The 24,526-nt window shown below is 42.4% G+C and overlaps 2 protein-coding genes across 2 annotated transcripts in view; both read left to right on the top strand.

Annotated features, from left to right (window-relative positions):
- Positions 1–4,616, top strand: part of Slc25a43 (solute carrier family 25 member 43) — a 95,179-nt gene extending 90,563 nt beyond the window's left edge. Inside the window, 1 exon segment of the mRNA XM_055604950.1 lies at positions 4,550–4,616. Coding sequence (XP_055460925.1) covers positions 4,550–4,616 — 67 coding nt within the window.
- A 1,118-nt stretch (positions 4,617–5,734) lies between these two features.
- Slc25a5 (solute carrier family 25 member 5) lies at positions 5,735–9,158 on the top strand. The gene is made up of 4 exons (XM_055604930.1): positions 5,735–5,937; positions 6,917–7,403; positions 8,059–8,199; positions 8,737–9,158. The coding sequence occupies exons 1-4, from the start codon at positions 5,827–5,829 to the stop codon at positions 8,892–8,894; spliced, it is 897 nt and encodes a 298-aa protein (XP_055460905.1). The 5' UTR covers positions 5,735–5,826; the 3' UTR covers positions 8,895–9,158.
- Positions 9,159–24,526: the final 15,368 nt, after the last annotated feature.

Raw genomic sequence — 24,526 nt, 5'->3', positions numbered from 1 at the left:
AAAGAAAGAAAGAAAGAAAGAAAGAAAGAAAGAAAGAAAGAAAGAAAGAAAGAAAGAAAGGAAGGAAGGAAGGAAGGAAGGAAGGAAGAAAGAAAAGAATGAGCAATAAATTTACACTAAATATTAGCAAAAATCCCAAGAAGCTGCAGCAATAAACCTACCCAGACATTTCCTAAAGAAGATTTATGACTTGGGCAAAAGTCATGAAAACAAAAGAAAATGTTTTACATCACTGGTTACTAAGGTAGTACAAACCAAAATCACAGTGAGGTAATAATTCCTCTTATCAAAAAGACAGAAAAGAACTGACTCTGGTAAGGAAGTAGAGAATTCTTGCATGTCATTGTTAAGGATGTAAATTAGTAACTCCATCCTGGAAAACTGATGATTTCTTAAAAGCAATCTCACTGGTATGTATATATCTAAAAGAAATGCAATCTGATTTGATGAAGAAACATCTTTTCCACATTCAGTTCAGCACTGTTCACATTAATCTTGAGATTCAGCAGAGAAAAATCCACCATTTTGGGCCAAATTGGAAGCAAACTGTATTAAATATTAAATACCAACCAACAGATAGGCTTTAATCAGTGCCACTGCCCAGAATTTCCCTAGTGGCCCGAGACACGTGTTGCAGGCATTTTATACTGACAAAACCAATAGGCCACCATACTTTCCCATGAGGCATTGTTATTTTCGAAGAACTACAACTCCCAGCATTCCAGGAAGTTACCTGGTGAGGCTTACAGGTTAATTTCGGGTATTACAACAATAACCCTTAAGTAGACACAGTCAAATGTATGTCTATCACAAATAGACAAAGAAAATGTGGACTATATGCACAATGGAATGTTCCTCGGCTATCCAAATCATGAAATCCTGTCATTTGCAATAACCAAAAATAAAATAAAAGATTTAAAGGCTAGCAATGTAGCTCCGCAGTAGAATGTGTGTCTTCTATTTACAGAGTCCTGAATTCCATCCCCAGCACTACAGAAAAAGCAAACACTGGAGCTGTTAAGATTGCTCTGGTGGTTAGGGACACTTGCAGCTGTTACAGAGGAGCTAGATTCAGCTTCCAATACCCACCAGTATCAGGCGGCTCAGCTCCAGGAAATTTGATATCCTCTTATGAACTCTGTGGACATGAACCTGCACACATGTGCTGCACATAAACACACACGAGCACACATATATACACATAATAGATAAATAGATGGTTATAAGATAGATAGATAGATAGATAGATAGATAGATAGATAGATCAGATATATTTTAAGTTGATCAGCCAGGTATGGTGGTACATCTTTAATCCAGCATTTCGGAGGCAGAGGCAGGTGGATCGCTGAGTTGTCTCAGAAAAGAAAAGAGAAAAGAAAAACAAACAAAACCCACACTCATCAAATAAAATTCTATAGTGCCTAGTGTGCATTAGGTGCAGGATTTGATCCTCAACACTAAAATAATTATTTAGGTCCATGCAACTTTGTTTTAGCTCTTTTTTTTTTTTTTTTTAGCAAAACGGTTACAGTGGCTTTCTCAGGATATGCCTTACCATTATTTGACATGTGTAGGATGGTCATTTCTAAAGCTGAATCACTGTACTCAGCTAGTAAAGAAACATTGTAGCACAAATGTGTCTCCCAAACATGTATCAAAGAGTTTCCTTAGGATTAACAAGGCTGGATACAAAATCACTGATGTACGCAGCTAGTAAAGAAACACTGTAGCACAAACATGTATCTCATACACATGTATCAAAGGATCCCTTAGGATTAACAAGGCTGGATACAAAATTGCTCCTTAGGAAGATAACAATTTATCCTTATTTGGTGATGATAGTACCCCATACTTAAAAGACTGTAAAGACCTCACCAGAAAATTCTTACATCTGATAAACACTTGCAACGAAGTTTCAGGCCACAAACTCAATAAGCTAAAGCTAGTAGATTTTGGAGCACCAAAAACCTAAGCATGGCAAATGGAGTTTAGTGGACCTTGCAACTCACTTGCACCTTGAAGGAGGCAGAGATAGGGGAATCCTAGAGCAAGCTGGTCAGCTAGATTAGCCATGTTAAGGAGCTCTGGGTTCAATAAGAGACCCTGCCTCAATATACAAGCAAGAGAAGAAGACACCCAACATCAAGGTCAGGCCCCCAAGTGAATGTGAACATACATGCACTTTTACATACACTTGGGTACACACAGATCATACCCAAAAGACAGAGAGAGAGCTTTTTTATTTTTGGTTTTTTGAGACAGGGTGTCTCTGTGTAGCCTTGGCTGTCCTAGACTTACTTTGTAGACCAGGCTGGCCTCGAACTCACAGCAATCCTCCTGCCTCTGCCTCCCTGAGTTCGGGGATTACAGTTATGTGTCACCATGCCTGGCTGGAAGAAAGCTTTTCTATATAATAATAGCAAACTTCCTAAGAACTAAGGGGGCCAGAGATCCCACTGGCAATAGCTTCAAAAATATAAGGCTAAGGAGATAGCTCACTGGGTAAAATACATTCCAAACAAGCATGCATAGTAGAGTCAGGATCTTCATGGCCCACATAAATGTAGCACTCAGGAAACACAGACAGGAGATCTCCTAGGTAGATTAGTCAAATCAGTGAGCTCTTGATTCATGTGAGACCCTGCTCAACATAAAAGGTGGAAATCAACCAAGGAACAGACTCAACAAATAAATAAAATACCTAGGAGGAAATGTAACCACCAAGGAGGAGAAAAGTCCTACAATTAAACTTTTAAATGCTGAAGGCATTTTTAAAGGCCTTAGAAGGGAGAAATACCCCTCAGCCCAGGGCTACAGATCACCGGGGTTAATACTGTAAAGATGGCTATATCACAAAACCTATCTACAGGTTCAAAGCAATTCCTATAAAGATTCAAGTAGTGTTTCTTCCAAAAAATAGAAAAAAAAATCCTAAATTTCATATGGGTACCCAAAAGATTCCAAGCACACGCACAAAGCAATCCGGAGTAGAAAAATAAATGCTGGCAGCATCACAATGCCAGATTTCAAGCTATACTACAGAGCCACGGTAATAGAACAACCATGGTATTGGTACAAAAACAGGCACATAGAGCAATGGAATAGAATAGAGGACCCCAACATAAACCCACACAGTTACAGTGATTTTTTTAAATGCAGGCACCAAAAACATACCTTGAGGAAAGACAGTCTGCTTCAACAAATGGTCTGAGAAAACTGGATATCCACAAGTAGAAGGATGGAATTAGAGTTATCTTTCTTACCTGTACAGAAAGCAATTCAAAATGAATCAAAGACATTACATAAGAACTGAAATTCTTAAATTGCTAGAAGAAAATATCTTAAGACATAGGCATAGGCCAAAACTTTCTGTAAAGAATCCCACTAGCTAAGAAATAGAATCAAGAATTCACAAATGAGTTTTGCCTAAAGTTAAAAAAGAACCAATATACAAAGTGAACAGGCAGCTTACAGGAGGGAGCGAAAGTTTCTGCTAGCTATATGGAGTTTTATTATGGCAATGGAGTTTTATTATGTCATAAAGAAGAATGAAATTCTGTTATTTACAGGAAAATAGATGGTCTAGGGTCATTTTGTTAAGGGAAAAAGACAAATATTGCAGTTTTCTTCTCATATGTAGAATCCAGGGTTAAATGTGTGTGCATGTGTTTGTGTACATGTTTCACACAAATGTATAAAGGAAGATGACAGGAACCAGAGAGGGGGTGGGGGAACCAAAGAGAATAATGAGGGGTAGAGATGAGTAAACTATATGATAGGTGTGAGTAAAGATGTGATAATGAAACTCATTATTTTGCATGTTAGTGGTAATTTACAAATACAAATTTAGGGCTGGAGAACACATGTCTTGCATACATATGGTAGATATACTGCTTCAAATAAGGTAGATCACTGAAACTTCTAAGAAAACAAAAAAAAAAAAAAAAAAAAACGTTCCTTGGAATACCTGCAGGTATTATGCCCATCATTTTGTATTGCCAGGCTCTTGGAGGCTAACAATTAACAAACTATACTCATAGAAATGCCTGAAACCCCTGGAGAAAGCTGTAGTAGACAGATATAGATGAGGTGGAAGAGGGCAAGAAAAGAAAATAAATGATGTGCTCATTGTGCTGGCTAGTTTTATGTCAACTTGACACAAGCTGGAGTCACGTGGGAAGAAAGAAACCTCAGTTGAGAAAATGCTCCCACCAGATTGGTCTGTGGGAAAGCCTGTGGTGCACTTTCTTGATCAACGATTGATATGAGTAGGCCCAGTTCATTGTGGATGGGCCACCACTAGACTGGTGGGCATGGGTGCTATAATAAAGCAGGCTGAGCAAGCCAGTAAGCAACATTTCTCTAAGGCCTTTGCATCAACTACTGCCTCCAGGATTCTGCCCTGTTTGAGCTCTTGCCCTGGCTTCCTAGTATGATGGACTACAAGTAAAATGAAATAAAGCCTTCTTCATCAAGTTGTTTTTGGTTGCCGTGTTTTATCACAGAAATAGAAGCCCTACCTAAAACGCCCTCTATGTCTTAAATGTAGGCTGCCCTGCTGGCGTTCTGTCTTTGAAAAATTTGAAGGTTGGACACCTAAGGGTCAGATGCAGTGACGTTTTCAACTGTCCCTTTTATTTCTATAAAATAAATAGTATTATTTAGAAGCAGGCTTATGAACACGGTATTGGCTGCCGCTCTGAACCTGAGGGAGTACTCCTGATCTTAAGGTCATTTGTGGCAAATATTTGCTCAGTTCAGGATTAAGGGGCTCAGGGAACACGGGTCCATTGGCACTACAGCTTGAGTTCAGCAATCTGTCCAATCCAAAAGTACTTTTCCGGGAGCCAGGAAAGTCGAATGCCAACTGCATTCTTAACCTTTTTAAGTCTCTTGTCCTTCTGGATACTCTATTTGGCTGCCAGTTAAAATCATTTCCTCACCTTGAGTCCAGTCTTTGGGACTCTCCAAAGCCAATTCCCTGAAAGATCTTTGTTAAGCGATTTGCAGACCAGTCTGGGGCATGCTGACAGGATTGCACCCTGCTGGTGCCTCAATTTTCTCTGGCTTCGGCACAAAACTTCAGGGTAGTGTCAGGTCCAGAGTGAAGTTCACAGAACTTGACACAGAACAACTCAGCAACCAAGGAATATGAATGCCATTTATAAATGTAATGTTTTAAAAACTCAAAAACAATGCAAAAATCCTTGGATTATTAATGTTCAGAACTTTATATGAACAGGGAGCCCATCCTATATTAGCATGACCTTGATTCACGTGCCTCACTGTAATTCCAGTCCTGTGTCTCAATTTTCTTTGCCAAAAAAAAAGTGTCTGAACGAAATCTTAATACTCCAGTAGATATTTATCTCGATTCCTGAGGGTTGGGGAAGTTTTGTCTGCCTGGAGCGTCTTCACCCTAGGCCTGGGTTGTTTTTTGTTTGTTTGTTTTTCTTTTGGGCTCACTTACCCACGCCCTTCCTCCCCCATTCCCAGACACTTCTCAGGGTCTAGGTCGCAAGTTGTAAGTACTCCCAGCCACCGCCCCTTACTCTGGCCTAATCAGGCGCCAAGGGCAGGCGAGGCTGGGAGGGCGACCTCCCCAAGCTCCTCCCGTATGTCCTGAGCCACTCAGCAGCTAAGTCATTCTGCGCGCCTGAGCCGGGCGCCCGCCTCGGCCCGCCCCTTACGCCGGCAGCTCAGCGCCTGACTGCCACTATATAAGTCGGCCATTTGCTTTGCTCCGCCCCAGAGTCCGGGAGTCAAAGCCGGTTGTCCTCCCAGTCCAGTCCCGCAGTCTCCTGCCACTTCTTTTTTTCTTTCAACATGACAGATGCCGCTGTGTCTTTCGCCAAGGACTTCTTGGCTGGTGGAGTAGCCGCGGCCATCTCTAAGACGGCCGTAGCGCCCATCGAGCGGGTCAAGCTGCTGCTGCAGGTAGGTCCTGGGATCAGGGGGCCCAGGAAAGAAGTAAAGGACCCGCACAGAAAGGGGGTACCCTAGCCGGAAAATGAGACTCAGTCTTTAGATTTGGGGCAAGGTGAAGGCCGGGCCTGGCCACAGTATCAAACCGAAAGGCAAGCCGAAGGAAATAACCTTTAAGGACCTGGAGTTTGAGTGTGGCAAGTGGTCGGGGCCAGGGGGTGCTGAGGCGATCGAGGCCATCCCCAGCACAGAGAACTAGGATAGGGATACCGGGGAGACACTGTCTACCCGCGATTTAGAATCAAGAGCAATAGGCCCGAAAGCAGGCGCTGGAATACGGAACACCTGGCCTTACCGCAAATCTCAAGGTCACAGCAAGGAGATTATAGGTTTGGGCCAGCCACGCGGACCTGTTCCGTGGCCGCGCTGCCGGCGAACAACGCGGTGTAAGCTCCCCGGCCGGCAGGCCGGAAGTGGACGCTGGGAAGAGCATGTGCCAGCTACGTCCGCCCCCGCGCAGCCCCCTCGCCAGCCTTCCTGCGGCGCGCACGCTGCTCTCTGCGTCTAGGGGGCGCACGCGGGCAAAAGTTTAGTCGTCACCACCACCACCCTCCTCGACAGAAGTGGGGGTGGGGCGGAGAGGAAGGAGCTCAGAAGTTGACTATGTTCATCTAGGTGACTATGTCCTAAGCAGGTCCCACCCTAACGCTTCTGAACCTGACTTGGAGGAAATGACCTTTCTTCTTGGTCTAAAGGTCATAGGCCCACTTGAGATTGCTCCACTCACAGAGGTGGAGGCTTGCCACTTCTGATGGTGCAGATTAATTCTTACCCCCTGGGATTGTGTCAGCATTTAGGATTATCCAGCTTTTGTGGTTCTGAAAGCTAGCTTTGTAGAAAGGGGAACCAATCTTAAAGATTACGTGTGCATATTCTTTCCTTTTCACTTCTGTGGTTTAACTATCCCTATTGCCTTCTTCCTATCCATCAGGTGCAGCATGCCAGCAAGCAAATCACGGCAGATAAGCAATACAAGGGCATTATAGACTGTGTGGTTCGTATCCCCAAGGAGCAGGGAGTCCTGTCCTTCTGGCGTGGTAACCTGGCCAATGTCATCAGATACTTCCCCACCCAGGCTCTCAACTTTGCCTTCAAAGATAAATATAAGCAGATCTTTCTGGGTGGTGTGGACAAGAGGACCCAGTTTTGGCGCTACTTTGCAGGGAACCTGGCATCAGGTGGTGCCGCTGGGGCCACATCCTTGTGCTTTGTGTACCCCCTTGATTTTGCCCGTACCCGTCTAGCAGCTGACGTGGGAAAAGCTGGAGCTGAAAGGGAATTCAAAGGCCTTGGTGACTGCCTGGTTAAGATCTACAAATCTGATGGGATTAAGGGCCTGTACCAAGGCTTTAATGTGTCAGTACAGGGAATTATCATCTACCGAGCTGCCTACTTTGGTATCTATGACACTGCAAAGGGTAAGTCTGCATATGCTTAGAAGTTGGGGGAGCTTTGGGTATTTATTTCAGTGCTGGGAACTCAACCTAGGACCTCATGCATACTAATCCAATTGCTGAGCTGTATCTCCAAGCCCTAGGTTTTTTTTTGTCTTTTTTCTTTTCCTTTGAGACAGGGTCTCACTATGGAGACCAGTCTTCCAATTCACTGCCAGCCACCTGCCTCTGCCTCCTGAGTGCTAGGGTTAAAGGCATCTACCACCATGCCCAGCTCCTACTTTATTCCTTAAGATAGATCTCTATGTGGCTCAAGCTGAACTTAGATTCAAGGTCCTCCTGCCTTAGGTTCTCAAGTGCTAAGATTTTAAGCTTGAACCATCACACTAAGCTATAAAGCCAGTGATTTTTGGTTCACTTTTTCAAGACAGGGTTTCTCTGTAACAGCCCTGGCTGTCCTGGAACTCAAGTTTGCCTGCCTCTGCTTCCCAAGTGCTGGGATGAGAGATCATTGCACCAACCTAGCAAAATCCCAACATTTATTTTGTTTTTAATTGCTGAAGGAAGCCAAATTCTATCAGTGTAAAACTCATGGTAGATAAAAATGTTGTTTGGGTTTGGAAAGTAGGTCAGCAAAACTGCATTTCAATTTTTATATATATTTTTTTCTTGCTTTCAGGAATGCTTCCAGATCCCAAGAATACTCACATCTTTATCAGTTGGATGATTGCTCAGTCTGTCACTGCTGTTGCTGGCCTGACTTCCTATCCTTTCGACACGGTTCGCCGTCGTATGATGATGCAGTCAGGACGCAAAGGAAGTAAGTTCTGCTTGGGCATGAGGTAAAAAGTCATGAGCCTGGGGAATGATATGGCCACAAAAACAAGGGGTAGTCCCCTTTAAAAACTAGCCTGGGGCTAGAGATATATTTCAGTGGTAGGCTGCTAGCCCACCATATACAAGACCCTAGATTCAATCTCCACTGTCATTAAACACTATCATTGGTAGGTAGTTGACTGCACAGGTGCCTGTGAGCAACTAGCCTTTTACATGCCTAGGATTTGTGGTGCTTAAATTATAATAAGATGTCATCCCTGTTCTCTGATCACATGAATACTTAAGGATTGCCTGTGCTAATGTGTAAATGCTGGCTTTAAAACTGCTATTAAGTTTTTGGAAGAGCTCAGTAGTAGAGAACTTTTCTAGCATATACAAGGCCCAGGGTTCTGTCCTCAAGTGTAGCTAAAAAAAAAAAAAAAACTGAAATTGCTTTTTAAAGGTGTGGCTCTTTAGTGTTATGAATTTGGAGGCATTTTATGGCCTTTAGTCATCAACTACATGTCTTTATTCTTTGCAGCGGATATCATGTATACAGGCACGCTTGACTGCTGGCGGAAGATTGCTCGTGATGAAGGCGGCAAGGCTTTTTTCAAGGGCGCATGGTCCAATGTTCTCAGAGGCATGGGTGGTGCCTTTGTGCTTGTCTTGTATGATGAGATCAAGAAGTACACATAATTATGTTCTAGGTGTTCTCCCCGAGAACAGGCATGTTGTACAATACACCGTATCTTGAGCATTCTGGACAGACTCTCTGGGCCTGTCTGTTTTATCAGTGGCATCTATTGACCAGTTGAAAAATGGGAAGCAATAATACTCACCAGACCAGTTTTCTCTTAAAGCCATTTCCATAATGACAATAATGATGGGACTCAATTATATTTTTTATTTCAGTCACTCCTGATAATACAAATTGAAGAAATAAAAATATCTAAAAACGTTTGTTGTTCGTTTCCATATAAAAATTTGTGTGTGGGTCAGTACCGGGTTTGTCTATAACAGCCCTGGTTGTCCTGGAACTCACTCTGTAGACCACGCTGGCCTCAAACTCTGGAGAGGTACCTGCCTCTTCCTCCAGAGTGCTGGGATTGAAGGCATGTGCCACCGCTGCCTGGCTAAAAGAAAAATTGTCAGCAATCCATTTTTCAAGGGATAGCTTGGATGTGTGTGGTCAATTCACTAGCAAAATAAGATTTAGGAGCAGTGTATGTGTATCTCAATTTTTGTCCGTTACCTGTAGCCTTTCCTAGCTGCCTGAGCTCAGGTATCCTGTACCTGGTTTCCCATTCCTTTTTAAACAAGGACGATAAGCCAAGTTGTTGGCTTTCAAATGGCTGACATGAATATCACCTCCTTTAATTTTTTAAAAATAAAAGGTAGTCATAGTTGTCAGTTTTCATGCAATTGCCTTCTTTAATCTTCACCTGGCTCAAGCCATCTTTATTTAATCTCATTCAAAGCAGAGGATTAGGGCTGGCACTGCTCTGTAGTGCTGAGATCGCAACGCCGTTCAAGATTATGGAGAGTGCTGGATGACAGCCACAACCTCAGAACTCCTTTTACAAAGGAGAGACAGCTGCATCTTGCCTGACATGCTCATAGCCCTGTTAGTAGAGAAGGTCCCTGTTTCTGTTGGATAGCCTTTTATTTAGGGTCCACAGGAGCATATATACTTCCGGAAGCTCTTCAGTAGGGCTCAGAAATCCAGTGGATTTTTGCCATGAGATTTAAATGAATAAAGTATCCCACCTGTCTCAACATGTATAAGAAATAAGATGGCTGATCACACTCACAGATAAGGCTTGGAAACACATCCAGCTCACTGGTGTGTGTTAAGACTGTTCCCAGACAAGTAATAGGACCTATTCATAATGTCTGGGAGATGCTGTGTGCCTACTGGCCAAGCCCCTGAATCATAGGATAGCTTAGTTAAGAGTTCTGTATTGACAAGGAGGCGACAGCATTCTCTCCTGTGTGAAGCTGCCACTCGGTGTTGCTTTGCTTCAATTCATTCATCTTTGGTCCTCCATTCTTTGTTCAGGCAAAGATAAAAAAGAGCATCATCTGAGATGTCTCTGGAAGGAAGTATTTTAAAAGCAATGCTGTTTTGGTATCATGGGCCTGGACTAAAATTTGGACTCTGATTTTTTTTTTAACAAGTTTCTTAATTTCTCTAAGCCTCCATTTTTCGTATGCATAAGATAAAGCTAATGAAAGACACCTGTGCAGTGGGTAGTTGTAAAGGCTAAATTGTTTATGTGAACCAGATGCCACAGGACAGATGTAATAAGCATTCCCCGAATAACACCTGTGATCGTCAGGTGGCAGTTGAGCCTCCAGAGTTCTATGAAGAAGAACCAGGATTTTCATACTATATGACCTCAAGCAAATCAGTTAATTTCCCAGAGCCTCAGTTAACTCACTGGTGAAATTGTAACTTCGTGATGGTAGCCATATTTCCTTGGGGTATTCTGAGGATGAAGAACCCTGTTGAGTAGTATGTATCATGCATGACATCTAATCAACACCCTGATGTGAGGTTTTATTTTGCCATTTAGCACCCATTTCTATTGAACAAAATACAGCAGTTATCTATGAATAAATTCGAGCCCACCTTTAAAAAAAAACAAAAAACACTAGACGTACCATATTGTGTGGCATTGATATAAATTTTAGCCCAGGCCTTTCAGTTATAGATTTTGTTCCTGAAAGAAAATGAGAGGCTCTGAACTTAGGGTTTCAAACCCAATGTAAGAGGACCCAAGCCCCCTTTACAATTATTACACTAGATGTGTACTCACTAAGCTGCCAGCTATTAAAATAAACATAGGACTGAGCATTGATGATCAGAAAGCAAGAGGTGTGCCTCCTGTCATTGGATGGCTGACACAGATGAGGTGGGGGTTTCTGTTGTCTTGCTAGTCTTGTTGCTCAATGATTTTTCACATTTAATTTAAAGACAAAGTGATTTTAATCTCTCCAAGCTGTGCAGGATAGAGCTATAGAAGTCAATTACATCCATTATGCTCACGCAAACGTTGATAGTACACCATCTTACAAACATCCTAATTTATCCTGTTGTTTTGTTACTATTCAATGCTTAACAGGATCTATGGAGCCTGATTCCAGGTGAGAGAGCCAGAATACAGGCCGGCTCCTGCACAGTGTGCTTCCTATTCCAGAGGGCCTCTCCACTCAGTCTCTGGAAGCAGTGTGCTTCGGGTGCTCCAGACCTCCGAGAAAAGAAACAGAGGTGCCTCCCCAGATGAGCAGCTGTGGTGGAGGGTAAGTCATTTGAGCCATCATTTTGTATTAAAAGAGATGCAGATGTGCTAGACTAGGGGGTCATTAATTCAAAAGTATTTTTAAAACCTAAACTGCAAAGTGAGTTCTTGTAAACAAGGACCATTGCTGGTTCTTCCCCAATTAATTCGGTCTTCTCTGCTGTTGCGGATCCTTTGGAATAAAAAAATATATTCAAAATAGTGATGTACTGTGTAACGGTTTTTGAGGCAATAGTGTTACTAGGGTGCATTCTATTTTTCTCCTTTGATATTTGTGGATATGGTGTTTGTAAGTTGCTTCTTAGTTTTTTTTTTTTATATAGTTACTGTCTATGCATCATAACCAAACCTAAGTTATAAAGAAAAGGTATAAAATGGACAGTAAAGATCTCTGCATCTGCCTCTTCCATGCCTAGCCGCCTCCTCAAAAGTCACCATTATTGGCACGTTCTGGTATATCTATCCTTTCCAAACTGATGCTTATTGTTACAACAGTAGCTGATTTATCAGAACCATATTCTCACCAGTTGGATTTTAAAATGCCATCTTATCTATCTATCTATCTATCTATCTATCTATCTATCTATCTATCTACCTATCTGCCACAGCCAAGACTCACAGATGTTGTCAGAGGCAAAAGGGCAAAGAAGAGGTAGCTGCTAGACTCTAGGGAAGGTTTCCTGAGTGTGGCCTTTTATTTACACCCCAAACACTTTCCTTTGGGTTTTTAGCCATGATCACTGAGCAACCAGGGGGTAAATTCCCAAGCCATTTCTAACATCGGAGCCTTAGTTTGTCACCCATTAAAGAAAGAGTCTGGGGAAAAGACAAACTTCTCCCTTTCAGTTTAGACATCTTCCAGCTCCATCATTTTTACAGAAAATGCAGAAGCAATGAAAAAACTTGAATTAGGTGATTTGAAAATACCTTACACAATTGTAACTGCATTGTTTCTGGCTCACAGCAGTCTGTTACTGTGTGGGTGGGTTGGTGCTGGCAAGCAAAACTACAAATGTGAAGATTTACATCAATTTCAGGACCAAGAAGCAGAGCCACCAAATTCCATCTCAGGGTTGTAGGTCAGAGGTGCTCTGATTTACCTCTAAATAATTAACATCTGTCTTTTCAAAGCCTTGTCCTATTATGTGTAATGTGCACTTCTGTATGTAGGTTGAACTTTATTTAAACAACAAATACTGGATGCTGCAATTTGGGGATGCCTTGTGCTACACTTTAAATGTTTGGGGGCGCTTTCCTATCATTTTGACCATTATCTGCTTTATGTGCAGGGGAATAAGGTCAGAGGCATGGTGCCCTTCTTAGCCAAACCCTGGAAAGAGCCTTAAGTATTCCAGCAACAGATATAAACACTGGTAAGTGACAGATTGGGTGGCTGCTTTCACCCTTTTGGGACCCTTTTGGAGACAAAACTGAGTTGAATTAAAGGAACCTATTAATATGTGGTTTTCCCTATGACTGTCAACAGATGGGCAATGGAAGGCAGTCCCATTTGGAGATGAGGATTCCATCCCTTTAAGCTATTTGCCAGGGATTGAGCACTGTGAGATTTAAAACCTGATCACATTAATTTTTTTTTCACTGTCTCTTATATTAACTCCTAAAATGGACATACCCAAAGCAAAGACTCTTCTAAATAGCTCTTGAGAGGTCAATTTCCAAGGGCCCAATGTTCAGGAGTGAAAAGAAAGCCCTTCTGTCTGAGCAAGCACCAGTGGCTGGCTGCAGAGAAGGGAGACATGTTAGCTTCACAGGCCAAGGAGATGACTCTAAGGCCGCGTTGTCCTCATTCTTTGCACAGTCCCTACCAAGCTCTAGAAAGGGGCCCAAGAAGCATTCATTTGTTCTGAAGGTTTGGTAAACTTTTCAGAAGCTTTTTAAAAGAGGCTCTCAAATTCCATAAGCCAATATTCCATAAACCCTGGATCCAGTCTTGCTCTGGAATTGGAAGGAATGGAGGGTTTTCACGTTAGGACAGTATACCAGGACAGCTTGGGACTTCCTTATTGTTTGATCGCTCCCAGAACAGAACGCACCACTGCTAGGCTTCCTGCTCAGGAAGCTTGGGGCTTTTCAGATGCTACGTGTTTCACTTGATATTCAAGTTTTACCTAGCTACTTTGTTGCCTTAGTTTCTCCATCCGGAACGCAAGTATAATGATAGAAGCTAACTCAAGAAGAAGAAAACAAAAAAAAATGTAGAGATTAAAGGGATTAGTATGTAAAAAGTTGTTAGAACAATGCTAGAGACCTATTTTGAGCAATTTTTTTGTTTTCATAGTTGTTGCTTATTTGTCTTTACCTATCTATCCATATATGTGTGTGTGTGTGTATGTATGTATGTATGTATGTGCGTATGTATGTATATGCTGGGGGTCAGAACCAAGGTCTCACTTATGCTAGGCACATAACTAGGTTGTACTTCCAAGCTTCCCAACAATTTTAATATTATAACTACTAATTGCTTTATCAAGATATTTATTTTTGCTGGGTAGTGGTGGTGCACACCTTTAATCCCAGTGCTTGAGGGGCAGAGGCACATGGATCTCTATAATTTTGAGACCAGCCTGGTCTACAGAGCTAGTTCTAGGATGGCCAAGACTACACAGAAAAACTCCGTCTCAAAAAAACCAAAAATAAAAAAAAATATTTTATTCTCATGTCACTGATGGGAGGCTGGCATAAATGGATGAATCCTTTGTCTGCATATTTTTCTTTTCCTGTACTACTGAAAATGAATTTAGGGTTTTTGTGCACTCTAGGAAACAATTCTTCTAACTGCATCCCAAGCCCAGTGTGCACTTTAAAAAAATAAAATAAAAATAAAAAAAAAGTCTCTAGAAAATTCCACAAATACAGGATAGAAAGTGAATCAGACAAAGGTTGTAAAGAAAATGACACTCCTGGAATTGACTGAACAACGAGCACATGTGGTTTTATTTTACAACACTGATTATGAAAGGGAGCAAAGGCCAAAATTATATCCGGCCTGTGCTCCCTCCACCCCCACGCAGTCTGTGCTACTCAGCCAGACAAGCCTGTGCAATCACGAGGGCCCTTGTAGCTCCCTTTGCTCTCACAGTATTTCAAGGAATCTGTGAGGCCCTCACCTGATTGCCCAATCCTGTGATTTCACTCCCCAGAGAAAGAAACTGCTGAGAAGAGCCAACCCCCTGAGACCTACAAAGGCAATAATCTCCTTTCACTTTTGCAAGGAAGCTCAGGGTTCAAGAGTCCATTCATTGTAAAAAGTGAGCTGTAAAGCTGTAAGAGGTGGGATTGTAGCTCAGTGGGTAGAGTGCTTACCCTGCCAGCCCAAGGGCAAGGTTCAAGGTTCAACACGGCAAAATATTTTTTTAAATAAAGTTTAAGAATGCTTTTTAGTAAATAGCTTCACTCTAGAAATGAAGGTCAGGGGATAAAAGCACTTGGGTTTACGGGTAAAAGCACCCCGCTTGCCAATTAGACAATTGGCCATGGAAATTATAAACCTACTTCAGCCCCATGTCTGTCTTGAGTCATGTCACATTCCATCAGTTTTTCCATCAAGAAAATTAGAATTATGCACTTTCATGCATGCGTGCATTTATGTGTGTGTGTGTGTGTGTGTGTGCCTGTGAGTGTGTGTGTGCCTGTGAATGTGTGTGTGTGTGTATCTGTGTTTAACATCTAAGAAAGCAACTTTTTTCCAGGAAGGTGAATCAATTGATTGATTAGTTGTTTGATTGAGACAGGGTCTAGCCATGTGCCTAGCCATGTAGGTTAATATGGAACTGACAATCTTTGTGATTATACTGCCTTAGCCTCCTGAGAGCTGGGGGGGGGAGGGTAATTAGCATATACCAGCACACCCAGCTCATTTCTTAAATGGGGCTATAGCCCTTTACAGCGTTTCAAGAACAAGACAGATTGAAGTAAGAAAATGTGCTTCTGGTAATGAAATAATTGCTACTACTACATACCAGGCATTCCATTATTTTGACCTCTCCAATGTCAGGTATTGTGCTAAGCACCCTTTCCATGGATTCAATTTACCAGCCCTCCCTGCTATGTAGGTGTTTTTATTTGCTCCATTTTATAGTTGATAAAACTGAGGTGTAGCAAAGTAAAGAAATGTGCTCTGTGCTATCTGACTTATAGAGTTCAAGGAGAACTTCCAGGTGATCTGGCAGAGATGAGCCATAAAATGTACTGAAATGTGTAAAGCCAGTAAGGCGTGGTAGCACATCCTGTGATTCCTGAACTCAAAAGTCAGGGGGATCTTGAGTTCAAGGCCAGCCTACGCTACATATGAAGAACCTGTCAAAATAAAATAATGAAAGTCAGATAGTTTTAGCATCCACCAACAAAGTCCTTTGGACAGCTACCAAATAGAAATTTTAATTATAAAAAGCACTGCTTACAGACTCCATGTGGGTGGCTTTCTATTCTAGCCAACGTTAGGAATCATGTAGGAATCATCATTGCACAAACTACTCAAAGCTCTAGATTTAAGTTTTATTTTATTCAAATGTCTTCAGCTTCTCCAAAACAGGCTTGCTTTTTTTTTTTAATTTTTTTTAGCATGATGAGAAGCATTCATTTTTTTAAGATTTATTTATTATTTATATGTCATTCTGCCTGCACACCAGATCTCATTATAGATGGTTATGAGCCACCATGTGGTTGCTGGGAATTGAACTCAGGACCTCTGGAAGAACAGCCAGTGTTCTTGACCTCTGAGCCATCTCTCCAGCCCCCCAGCTTGCTTTAAGAACTATTTATTTGTGTGTTTGAGCAACTTCCCAGGATGGAACTCATCAGATGGCTTTGGATGACAAGTGCCTTTGCCCACTGAGGCCTGGGCTTCCTTTTTAAATGAAGGGTCTTAGCCTAGAATGCTAAGCACCTCTTGTGAGGATACAAGCCTGAGCCTAGACTGATTAGCCTATTGGGTGAGGCCCCAATTAACAAGTACAAAGCACGTGAGCAAAGGACACTGGGAGCCCTTCACTTTTATCCAGGGTGTTATCCAAAAGAAAAAAAAAAAAAACTGAGGCTTTGGCTTTGGACTCTTTGCTCTGATTGTAGCTCTTCTTTAAAAACAAACAAACAAACAGTTATTTATTTACCAATATGGGGGATGCATGTACGCCACTGTGTCCCTTCGGAAACCAGAGGACAATTTGGAGGAGTTAGCTCTCCCAGTTCTCTCCTTCAACTGCCCAGGATCAGAGTCCATTCATCAAACATGCTGGCAAGTGCCTTTATCCACCAGTACCTGACTGTCCCTTGGATGGAGAGATAGCAGCACACACCGTGTGTTCTGTTACTTGTGCACATGCTCATTGGTCCCATTCGCCATTCTCGGATCATATCATTCGTTCTTATTTCTATAAGCTTTCCTTCAGGGTCTATTCCCCAGAATGTCTTTTCCTGCCTCTTTACTAGGCAGGACACAGGTCTTCAAGTTCCAGCTCAAACCACACCTCCTCTTACAGGGTTCCTGCACTCCTCCAGCCACTAATCACTAATCTTTCTTCTAGACTTCCAAAGCCATTTATGTCAGTGCCATGAGGGCAGGGATTCTGTCTTTTTCATTTATGCTTGTATCCTCAGTGCCTAGGAAGTACAGTATGTAGCAAGTAATAGATATTTAAGAAACCTTTGTTCAACTAATTAATTATTCTAATTGTTTCATTGTATGGTAACAGAGTATCTCCTTGTCTATCTCCATTAGGTGTTCTGTGTTGTTCCTCTTTACATTCCTAACAGTGTACATAGAGTCTAACATATATAGTAGATGTGTGGTAAATGCTCCTTGGAAAAAGAAATGAATGAATGAATGAATGAATGAATGAATGAATGAATGAATGAACTAATGACATACTATAGGGTTTGTTTCTTTGATTATTGATTGGCATGAATGAGCTTTTGTTGAATCCAGCCCCTTGATGCCTGGTAACAATTTTGCAACAATGAAATGTTCAGAATCTATCTAACTTGTATCTATTTTAATTTATTCGATTTTCATCCTCATTATTGCCCCTTCACCTCCTTTTTTCCTGGTCTCATCCTCCCACCTTCTTCTCCCTTCCCCACTCCTCTTCTCTTCAGAAAAGCAAGCCCCCCAACCAACCCATCCCAGCATATCAAGTCGAATCTGGACTAAGTGCATCCTCTTCCACTGTGGCCAGACACGGCAGCCCAGCTAGGGGAAAGGGCTTCAAAATTAGACAAGGAATTGTATGTTGGGGGAAGGATAGAGACACCCGACTCATTGGGGACAAGAATTCCACAGAAGACCAACAGAGTCAACTAACTGAGAACCATGGTTCTCAACCATGGTGCTTCAAAGAGACTGAAGCACCAACAAAAGAGCAGGCATTGACTGGACGTAGGCCCCCTACACAGATGTAGCTGATGGCCAGCTTGGTCTCCATGAAGGTATCTATTATTTTTAAGTATAGTGCTTAGAGACAATATCTGGATACAATAGGAGTTTGGACAGAGCATGGTTTCTGTGTTTTCAATACATTTTGCAAGTCAGATAATATGAGAGGCAGAGACATAAGACAATCTCCTCCCCATACCTTGTGTAAACCACAGATGACTCCACTTCAAATGATTTTACCACCTCTGAACATATGCTGGCTGCAATGGCTACAATAATCAACACTGGCTGTCCCACAAGATGATTCAAGCCACTCCAAGGGGAGAAGAGCAATCATATTATTGGAGCACCTAAAGATACTGCCATTAGAGCTGTGCCAACTGCATATCCATGTAACTAACTAGGGATTATTAGACTGGGCATGTTCCTGGGCCTGAGCCTAAGTGCCGTACTCCTAAGTCCATCCTCAGAAAGCAGATGAAAACTTAGAATGGATATAAGGCTCTGGCCTGCTTAATAAGCCTGTGGGGTCTCTTTTGCTTGTAGGCTGTTCCCTTTCACAATAATTCTCCTTTCATTTCTTCAGCTTTTGCTCTAGGGTAGACCTTCCTCTAAATGTATTTTGGCTTCCCCTATTTAACTACCCCCCCTTACAATGCAGTTTCTGGATGGGGAAACTGAGGTAGCCAGTAACATATCTATATATAAAACCCACAGCTGAAAACCCCAAAAGCAAATAGTATTTGTTAGGTTTGCACCATGACAACAAGACAAACAACAACAACAACAACAAAACAAGATAGGCACAGTGGTGCATGTTTGTAATCCCAGCACTTGGGGAGGCAGAAGCATGTGGCTCTCGGTGAGTTCGAGGCCAGCCTGGTCTACAAAGCGAGTCCAGGACAGCCAATGCTACACAGAGAAACCCCATCTTGAAAAAGCAAAAAGCAAAAAAACAAACAAAAACGTTTGGAAGGAAAGTGTTTATTTCAGTTTACAGTTTTAGCCCATTGTGAAAGGAAGTCAGGGTAGAAACTCAAGGCAGAAATTTGGAGGCAGAAACTGATGTAGAAGCTGTAGAGGAACACTTACTGCATGGCTCCTTATGGCCAGCTCAGTTTGCTTTCTTAATACACCATAGGACTACCCACCCAGAGATGGCAGCACCCATGGTGAGCTAAGTCTTTCACATCAATCATCAATTTTAAAATATGCCCCACAGGCTTTTGTACAAGGCCAATCTGATGAGGGCATTTTCTCAATTGAGAGTTCTTCTTCAATGATACTAGCCTATGTCAAATTGACTAACAAACAAACAAACAACAACACACCCTAACCAAAACACAGATTTGTACTTCAAGAAGGCCAGCCACTGCATGACGTGATGTCTAGAAAATGACCAGGACTTAGAAACCAGGAAACATGGGCTTTTTGGGGTTGAGAGATCAAAGAATTAAAAATTAGGTGGTTTTTTTTTTTTTTTTGAGTTATTGGTTTAAAGTTTAAAGCACAAGCCTGAAAAAAGGTCAGACAGGTGCAGACATGTCCAGCCACCTTGCTGAAAGCTGAAGTAATCCAGGACAGCTGATGTGATAGCTCCATGTCTCTTCAACTGGATAGCTAATTAGAAAGTGCCCCGTCAATTTAATTAACAAATAATAAAAAAAGAAAGTGCCCCATTGCCTAGCTTTTGACTAGCCTTTCAGCCTTCCTGGGTCCCCAATCTCTCCTCTCCAATGTCAGCCTGAAGAAATTACAGAAGAGAGAGATTCATCAGCCTTTATCCTATCTAACAAGGTGAAATACTAAGCCAAAAGGGGCTGCCTGACATTAGCTATTACCTTGGGGACCTGCTTAGCTGGAGCAGGAACTGGTATTGTAGCACTGGATGTACAAAGCCAGAATTACAACAGCTTAAAGGTAGATATTGATGAAGATATTCAATGCCTTGAGAATACAATCACCCATTTAGAAAAGAATGTTGATTTCCTGGCAGAAGTAGTGTTGCAAAACAGAAGGGGCTTGGATCTGTTGTTTTTACAGCAGGGCAGGCTGTGTGTAGCCCTTAGAGAGAAATGTTGTTTTCATGTAAACCACTCAGGAATGATCAGGAAATCCTTAGCAAAAATAACAAAAAGCCAGGAGAGATGCTGAAAAGAGAGATAGAATTCCAGAGTATGGTTTAAATCCTGGTATAATAGTTCTCCTTAGCTTACTACCTTTATATCCACCCTGATGGGACCCCTACTCATTTTGATTTTTACCTTTGGGCCTTATATTTTAAATTGCTTGATGGCTTTCATGAAGGAACGTTTGGGAGCCATACAGTTAATGGTACTCAGATTACAGTATGGAAGGTAAATCTGGAGGACACCAGGGGTCATATCTGGAAGACCCATGACTGGGTCTTCAAATGATCATGGGAAGAGGGGAATGAGAGACCGAAGAATTAAAAATTAGGTTTGTGGGGGTTATTGGATTAAAGTTTAAAGCACAAGCCTGAACCAAGGCCAGACAGGTGGAGATGTGTCCAGCCACATGTGGGGAGGAACCAGCCTTACTGCATTCTTTTTTTTTGCTCACTGGAGATACAGTTGCTGGAAAATCTGCCCAGATGCTACCCTCCCCTAGGACAGCCAAACAAGGGAAGCCAGACTCTTAATGGTTTGGGAGCATTCCTACAGCCAATTAGTTTAAAATGCAACATCCCTTTTTTTTTTTTTTTTGTTTCAACCAATAGACACTTGCCAGGCTGGAATTCCCCTGCTTTGGGCACCCTGGGAGGGACTTGGATCTTTAAATCAACCACCTAACCTGAGCACGGGGCTCTACTCTCAACAGCTGAGTTGGTGAGGGTGTGAGCCCAAGCTCTAGCTTCTCATAAAAAAAATCCTCATGTGTTTTGCAATGGATTTGACTCCTGGCAGTCTTTTGGGGTCTCACGAATCGGGCACAACAGGGTACTGATCCAATACACATCAGAATTGCCTACGGAGAGGTGCTTGTGCAGTGGTCCTTCCCTTTTCCAGGCATGAGACTGGACAAGACACAACTCTGAGCATTTCAGTTTGTTCTGCTGTAAAATGTCCTGAAGAATGGCACCTGCAGCACTGTGGTGAGGATTAAAAGAGTAAGTATTTTACCAGAAGCTGGGCTTTAAAAAATGCTTAAGTGTTCCTTCAGTAGCCTCTGGCTTCTTCAGATGTCTGGGAAAGTTTGCCCGGGTGCTTTCAGCATGGTGGCGACAGCAATCGCCGCTCAGAGAGTGGTGAGTACAGGAAGGCAAGGCCCCTGCTCGCCACGCCCAGAACCAAGAATGAATAGGGGAGAAGTCTCGGAATGCCCCGAGAGGAAATCTTTAGCGCTATGGGCTTAATGGGGATTGGAAGCCGGATGGCCTGACTGAAAAGAGAAGTGTAGGAAGTGGCGACAGCACAGTGTGGTGCAGCCCTAGGAACAGTAGCTATACTTATCTTTTCCACTTCCCTTCAGCCACCTCCGGGCCGATTTCTAGCCGCCCTTCCAGAAGTTGCCTGCAGAGGGTGCGCTTCTTCTTCAAGAAGCTTGTTCACCACGCGGGCTGCAAGCCAATGATTGAACTCAGACACACCTCCTCCAAGGAGCCTTCTCAACGTCGCTCCATCCAATCGCTTGCTGGCCTGAGCCCTCAAAAAAAAAAAAAAAAAAAAAAAAAAAAAAAGTCAGCAGCAGCATAGTATAGAATTTGGGCATGTGCTGGCTAGTCTTCTAAGTGTGTGGGATGTGTTAAGCAAGCCTTAGCTCTTCAACAATAGCATACCTAATATTCTCTTCAATGGCGTATGTCCAAAAAATGCTTGTCAGGCCTGGACTTGCTGTAGACGTTCCTAAAGGAGACTTTCAGGGTCTCAATGACATAGCACCTCAAGATGATTTTTGAAGACACCTAATATGATGCCTAAATGGCCTCAATTGCCCCTTGGAGCCTTACTGATCAGCTGGGGGTCAGTGTAATCCACTTTAGAGGGTAACGGTTTGTGCAAAGCAAAACCATGTGCAGGGGAATTCATGGATTTAAAACATTTTTTCCCCCTGAGCCCCAGCTTTAATGTAGAACCCCTGATAAACACAATTATTGCCCTCTGGAAGACAGCCCAGGGAAAATGAGAACAGCAAGAGACTGAGTCTGAAAAATCCCCCAGGCACAGTAAGTTGTGTGACCTCGGGCACATCATATCCCTTCTCCAAATCTCATTTTCAGCCTCTGTATCTTAGTCTGGGATAGTAGTGGGTCTTATTAAAGAATACAGCAGTCAGATGATCTGCCATTTCCCTTCACTTTCCCCAATGACAGAGTATTCAGGAAGTCATTTGAATTACAATTTTCTAGCTGAAAGATGAAAAGGAATAGGCTTTTGTGACAATCAAATGATAAAACAGCTATGATGGTTCTTTGTTAACTGAAAGAGCCTTTATAAAGGTTTGACATTTTTCCCTCTGTTGAAATCCATAATAAACAGTAAATGTTTCTTAGGTCAAGAGCTAAGACCCATGTATAGATGGGAGCATTATGGCTAGAGAACACTAAATGTGTGCTAAATGCATTGTTCTGACACTTGAGTTTCCCAAACATGTGTTCAATGACTTCAGAGAGGGGAAGAATGATTGTGGCAGGGGCCAATGGAGACTGTCCACCATGAAGGCAAGATTTGAGATGGGCCCTGGTAAGTGGCTTGAAGTTTGGCACAGGAGCATGAAGAAGACAATGGGGGGATTCAAGGCGCTACAGGGGTGATGGTGCAGAGGCAGGATGGCCCAAAATGCTGGGAATCGCAAGTGCCATTAGACACAATTTCTAACTGCCTAGTACCATCCTTACATATAGTAGGCTCTCAGTTTGTGTTTCTGTAATCAAGGAAAAGGGGAAGGAAGGAAAAGATGGTGGGAATGAGTAGAGGGGATGGATTTGGCTAGCTAGTTGAAATAAAAACTTCTTACAAATTGTGAGAGTTGGGACAAGCAGACCAGTAAAAACTAGGAGAATACAGTTACATGAAGCAAAGTGGAGACCAGAGACATGCCTGCTTTGTTCATAATGAACAGTAGCTGGCACCAAAGACAGAGGGAGAGGAAAGTAGAAGGGGATGGGGTAGTTTGGAAAAAAGATAGAAGGGAGACGAGAAGGTAATGGGGGTAAATATGATTAAAATACATTATACATATGTATGAAAATATCATAATGAAACCTATCATTATGTCATATGGGCTAATAAAACATTTTTAAAAAGAACAGTAGCCATTACACAGAGAAGGTTCTAGAAAAAAATTATCTGATGGAGTAAGTGAATGTGGCAATGGTGGAAAAGGCAAAGAATGTGGATTCAAAGGGCCCCAGGGATAAGTTAAGTCCTGGTTGTTATATATTGCCTGAGTACTCTCAGGAAAGCTAAAGACTGAGAGTTGTCCTGAAGATTAATGGACATAGCGTGTATGAAGTGCATACTGTATCCCTTGAAGACAGTAGGTAGCAGTTTTAGTTTGCTATCTATTGCTGTGAAAAACAAACAAACAAACAAAACATGATCAAAAGCAACTGGAAAGGACAAGGTTTATTTGGCTTACACATCCCTATCACAGGTCATCATTGAGGGAAGCCAAGGCAGGAACCTTGTCAAGCTGGGCAGGAACCTGGAGGCAGGAACCTAAGCAGTAACTATGAAAAAATACTGCTTCCTGGCTTGCTTTCCATGGCTCTCTCAGCTGAGTATTTAAAAAATACAACACAGGACCACCTGCCCAGGGGTAGGACTGCCCACAGTGGGCTGAGCCCTCCATGTCAGTCAAGAAAACGTTCACACAAACTCGCCCTCGGGCCAATCTGGCAAGAGCATTTTCTCAACAGAGGTCCCATCTTTTCAGATTACTCTAGCTTTTGAGTTGACAAAAACAACAAAGAAACAAACAAAACAACAACAAAAAATTCACAAACAAAACACCAAATTTTTTTTTATTTAAAAATAAATAAAAGCAGGACAGTCATTGTGATTACACCTTTTTGACTAGAACAAACTTCCAAACAGTGCGTTGGATGCAGCAGGCAGCCAGGCAGCATTTGTTGTCTGACAGGTAGGTTGGGACCTTGAACCTTCACTCCCGGTAGACAGTGAGAGCTTGGAATTCAAATTAGAGAGTTGGATGACTAACAGGAAGGCAGAAGGCAGTGTATCTTAAGACATTGGTTGAGACAGAGGGCTGAGAGTGCCAGGGATAAGGTTGCAACAATAGTCAGGGGATTTGCTTCAGGTTGGCTTGGTGGCCATAGGATTAGCAAAAAAGGAGCAGTGGGAAAGAGGGCATCAATAGAACAGGGGTTTGTGTTTAAGAATGTAATTCAGAAAGGTAGTTAGAGTGCTACCAACACCTGCTAAGTGTGATTTATCACCAGAGCCACCCAACCCCCTTGTCACAGACTAAAGAAACCTGGGACGTTCTCAAGGTGTCCCTGGTCAGAGTAGCCAGTCCCCAGACTTTGCAAGATTGTAAACAATGTCAACAATGATACTTGCTGGGCAATTTCAGACCTTGCATATATTTCCCTTTCCTCTCCCTTTCCCCAAAGAGTCAGGAATGCACCATCCACAAGGGGGTAAATGATG

Source organism: Psammomys obesus, unplaced genomic scaffold (genome assembly GCF_907164565.1).
Source record: "Psammomys obesus unplaced genomic scaffold, mPsaObe1.curated_primary_1811, whole genome shotgun sequence".
Classification (NCBI taxonomy): Eukaryota; Metazoa; Chordata; class Mammalia; order Rodentia; family Muridae; genus Psammomys; species Psammomys obesus.
This window is presented reverse-complemented; position numbering and strand designations above follow the sequence as displayed.

Bases quoted from the DNA above. Each gene is read 5' to 3' on its own strand.
- Slc25a5 (XM_055604930.1), top strand. From the start codon at position 5,827: ATGACAGATGCCGCTGTGTCTTTCGCCAAGGACTTCTTGGCTGGTGGA. The intron at 5,938-6,916 runs GTAGGTCCTGGG...CCTATCCATCAG, and splicing joins GGGTCAAGCTGCTGCTGCAG to GTGCAGCATGCCAGCAAGCA. The intron at 7,404-8,058 runs GTAAGTCTGCAT...TCTTGCTTTCAG, and splicing joins TATCTATGACACTGCAAAGG to GAATGCTTCCAGATCCCAAG.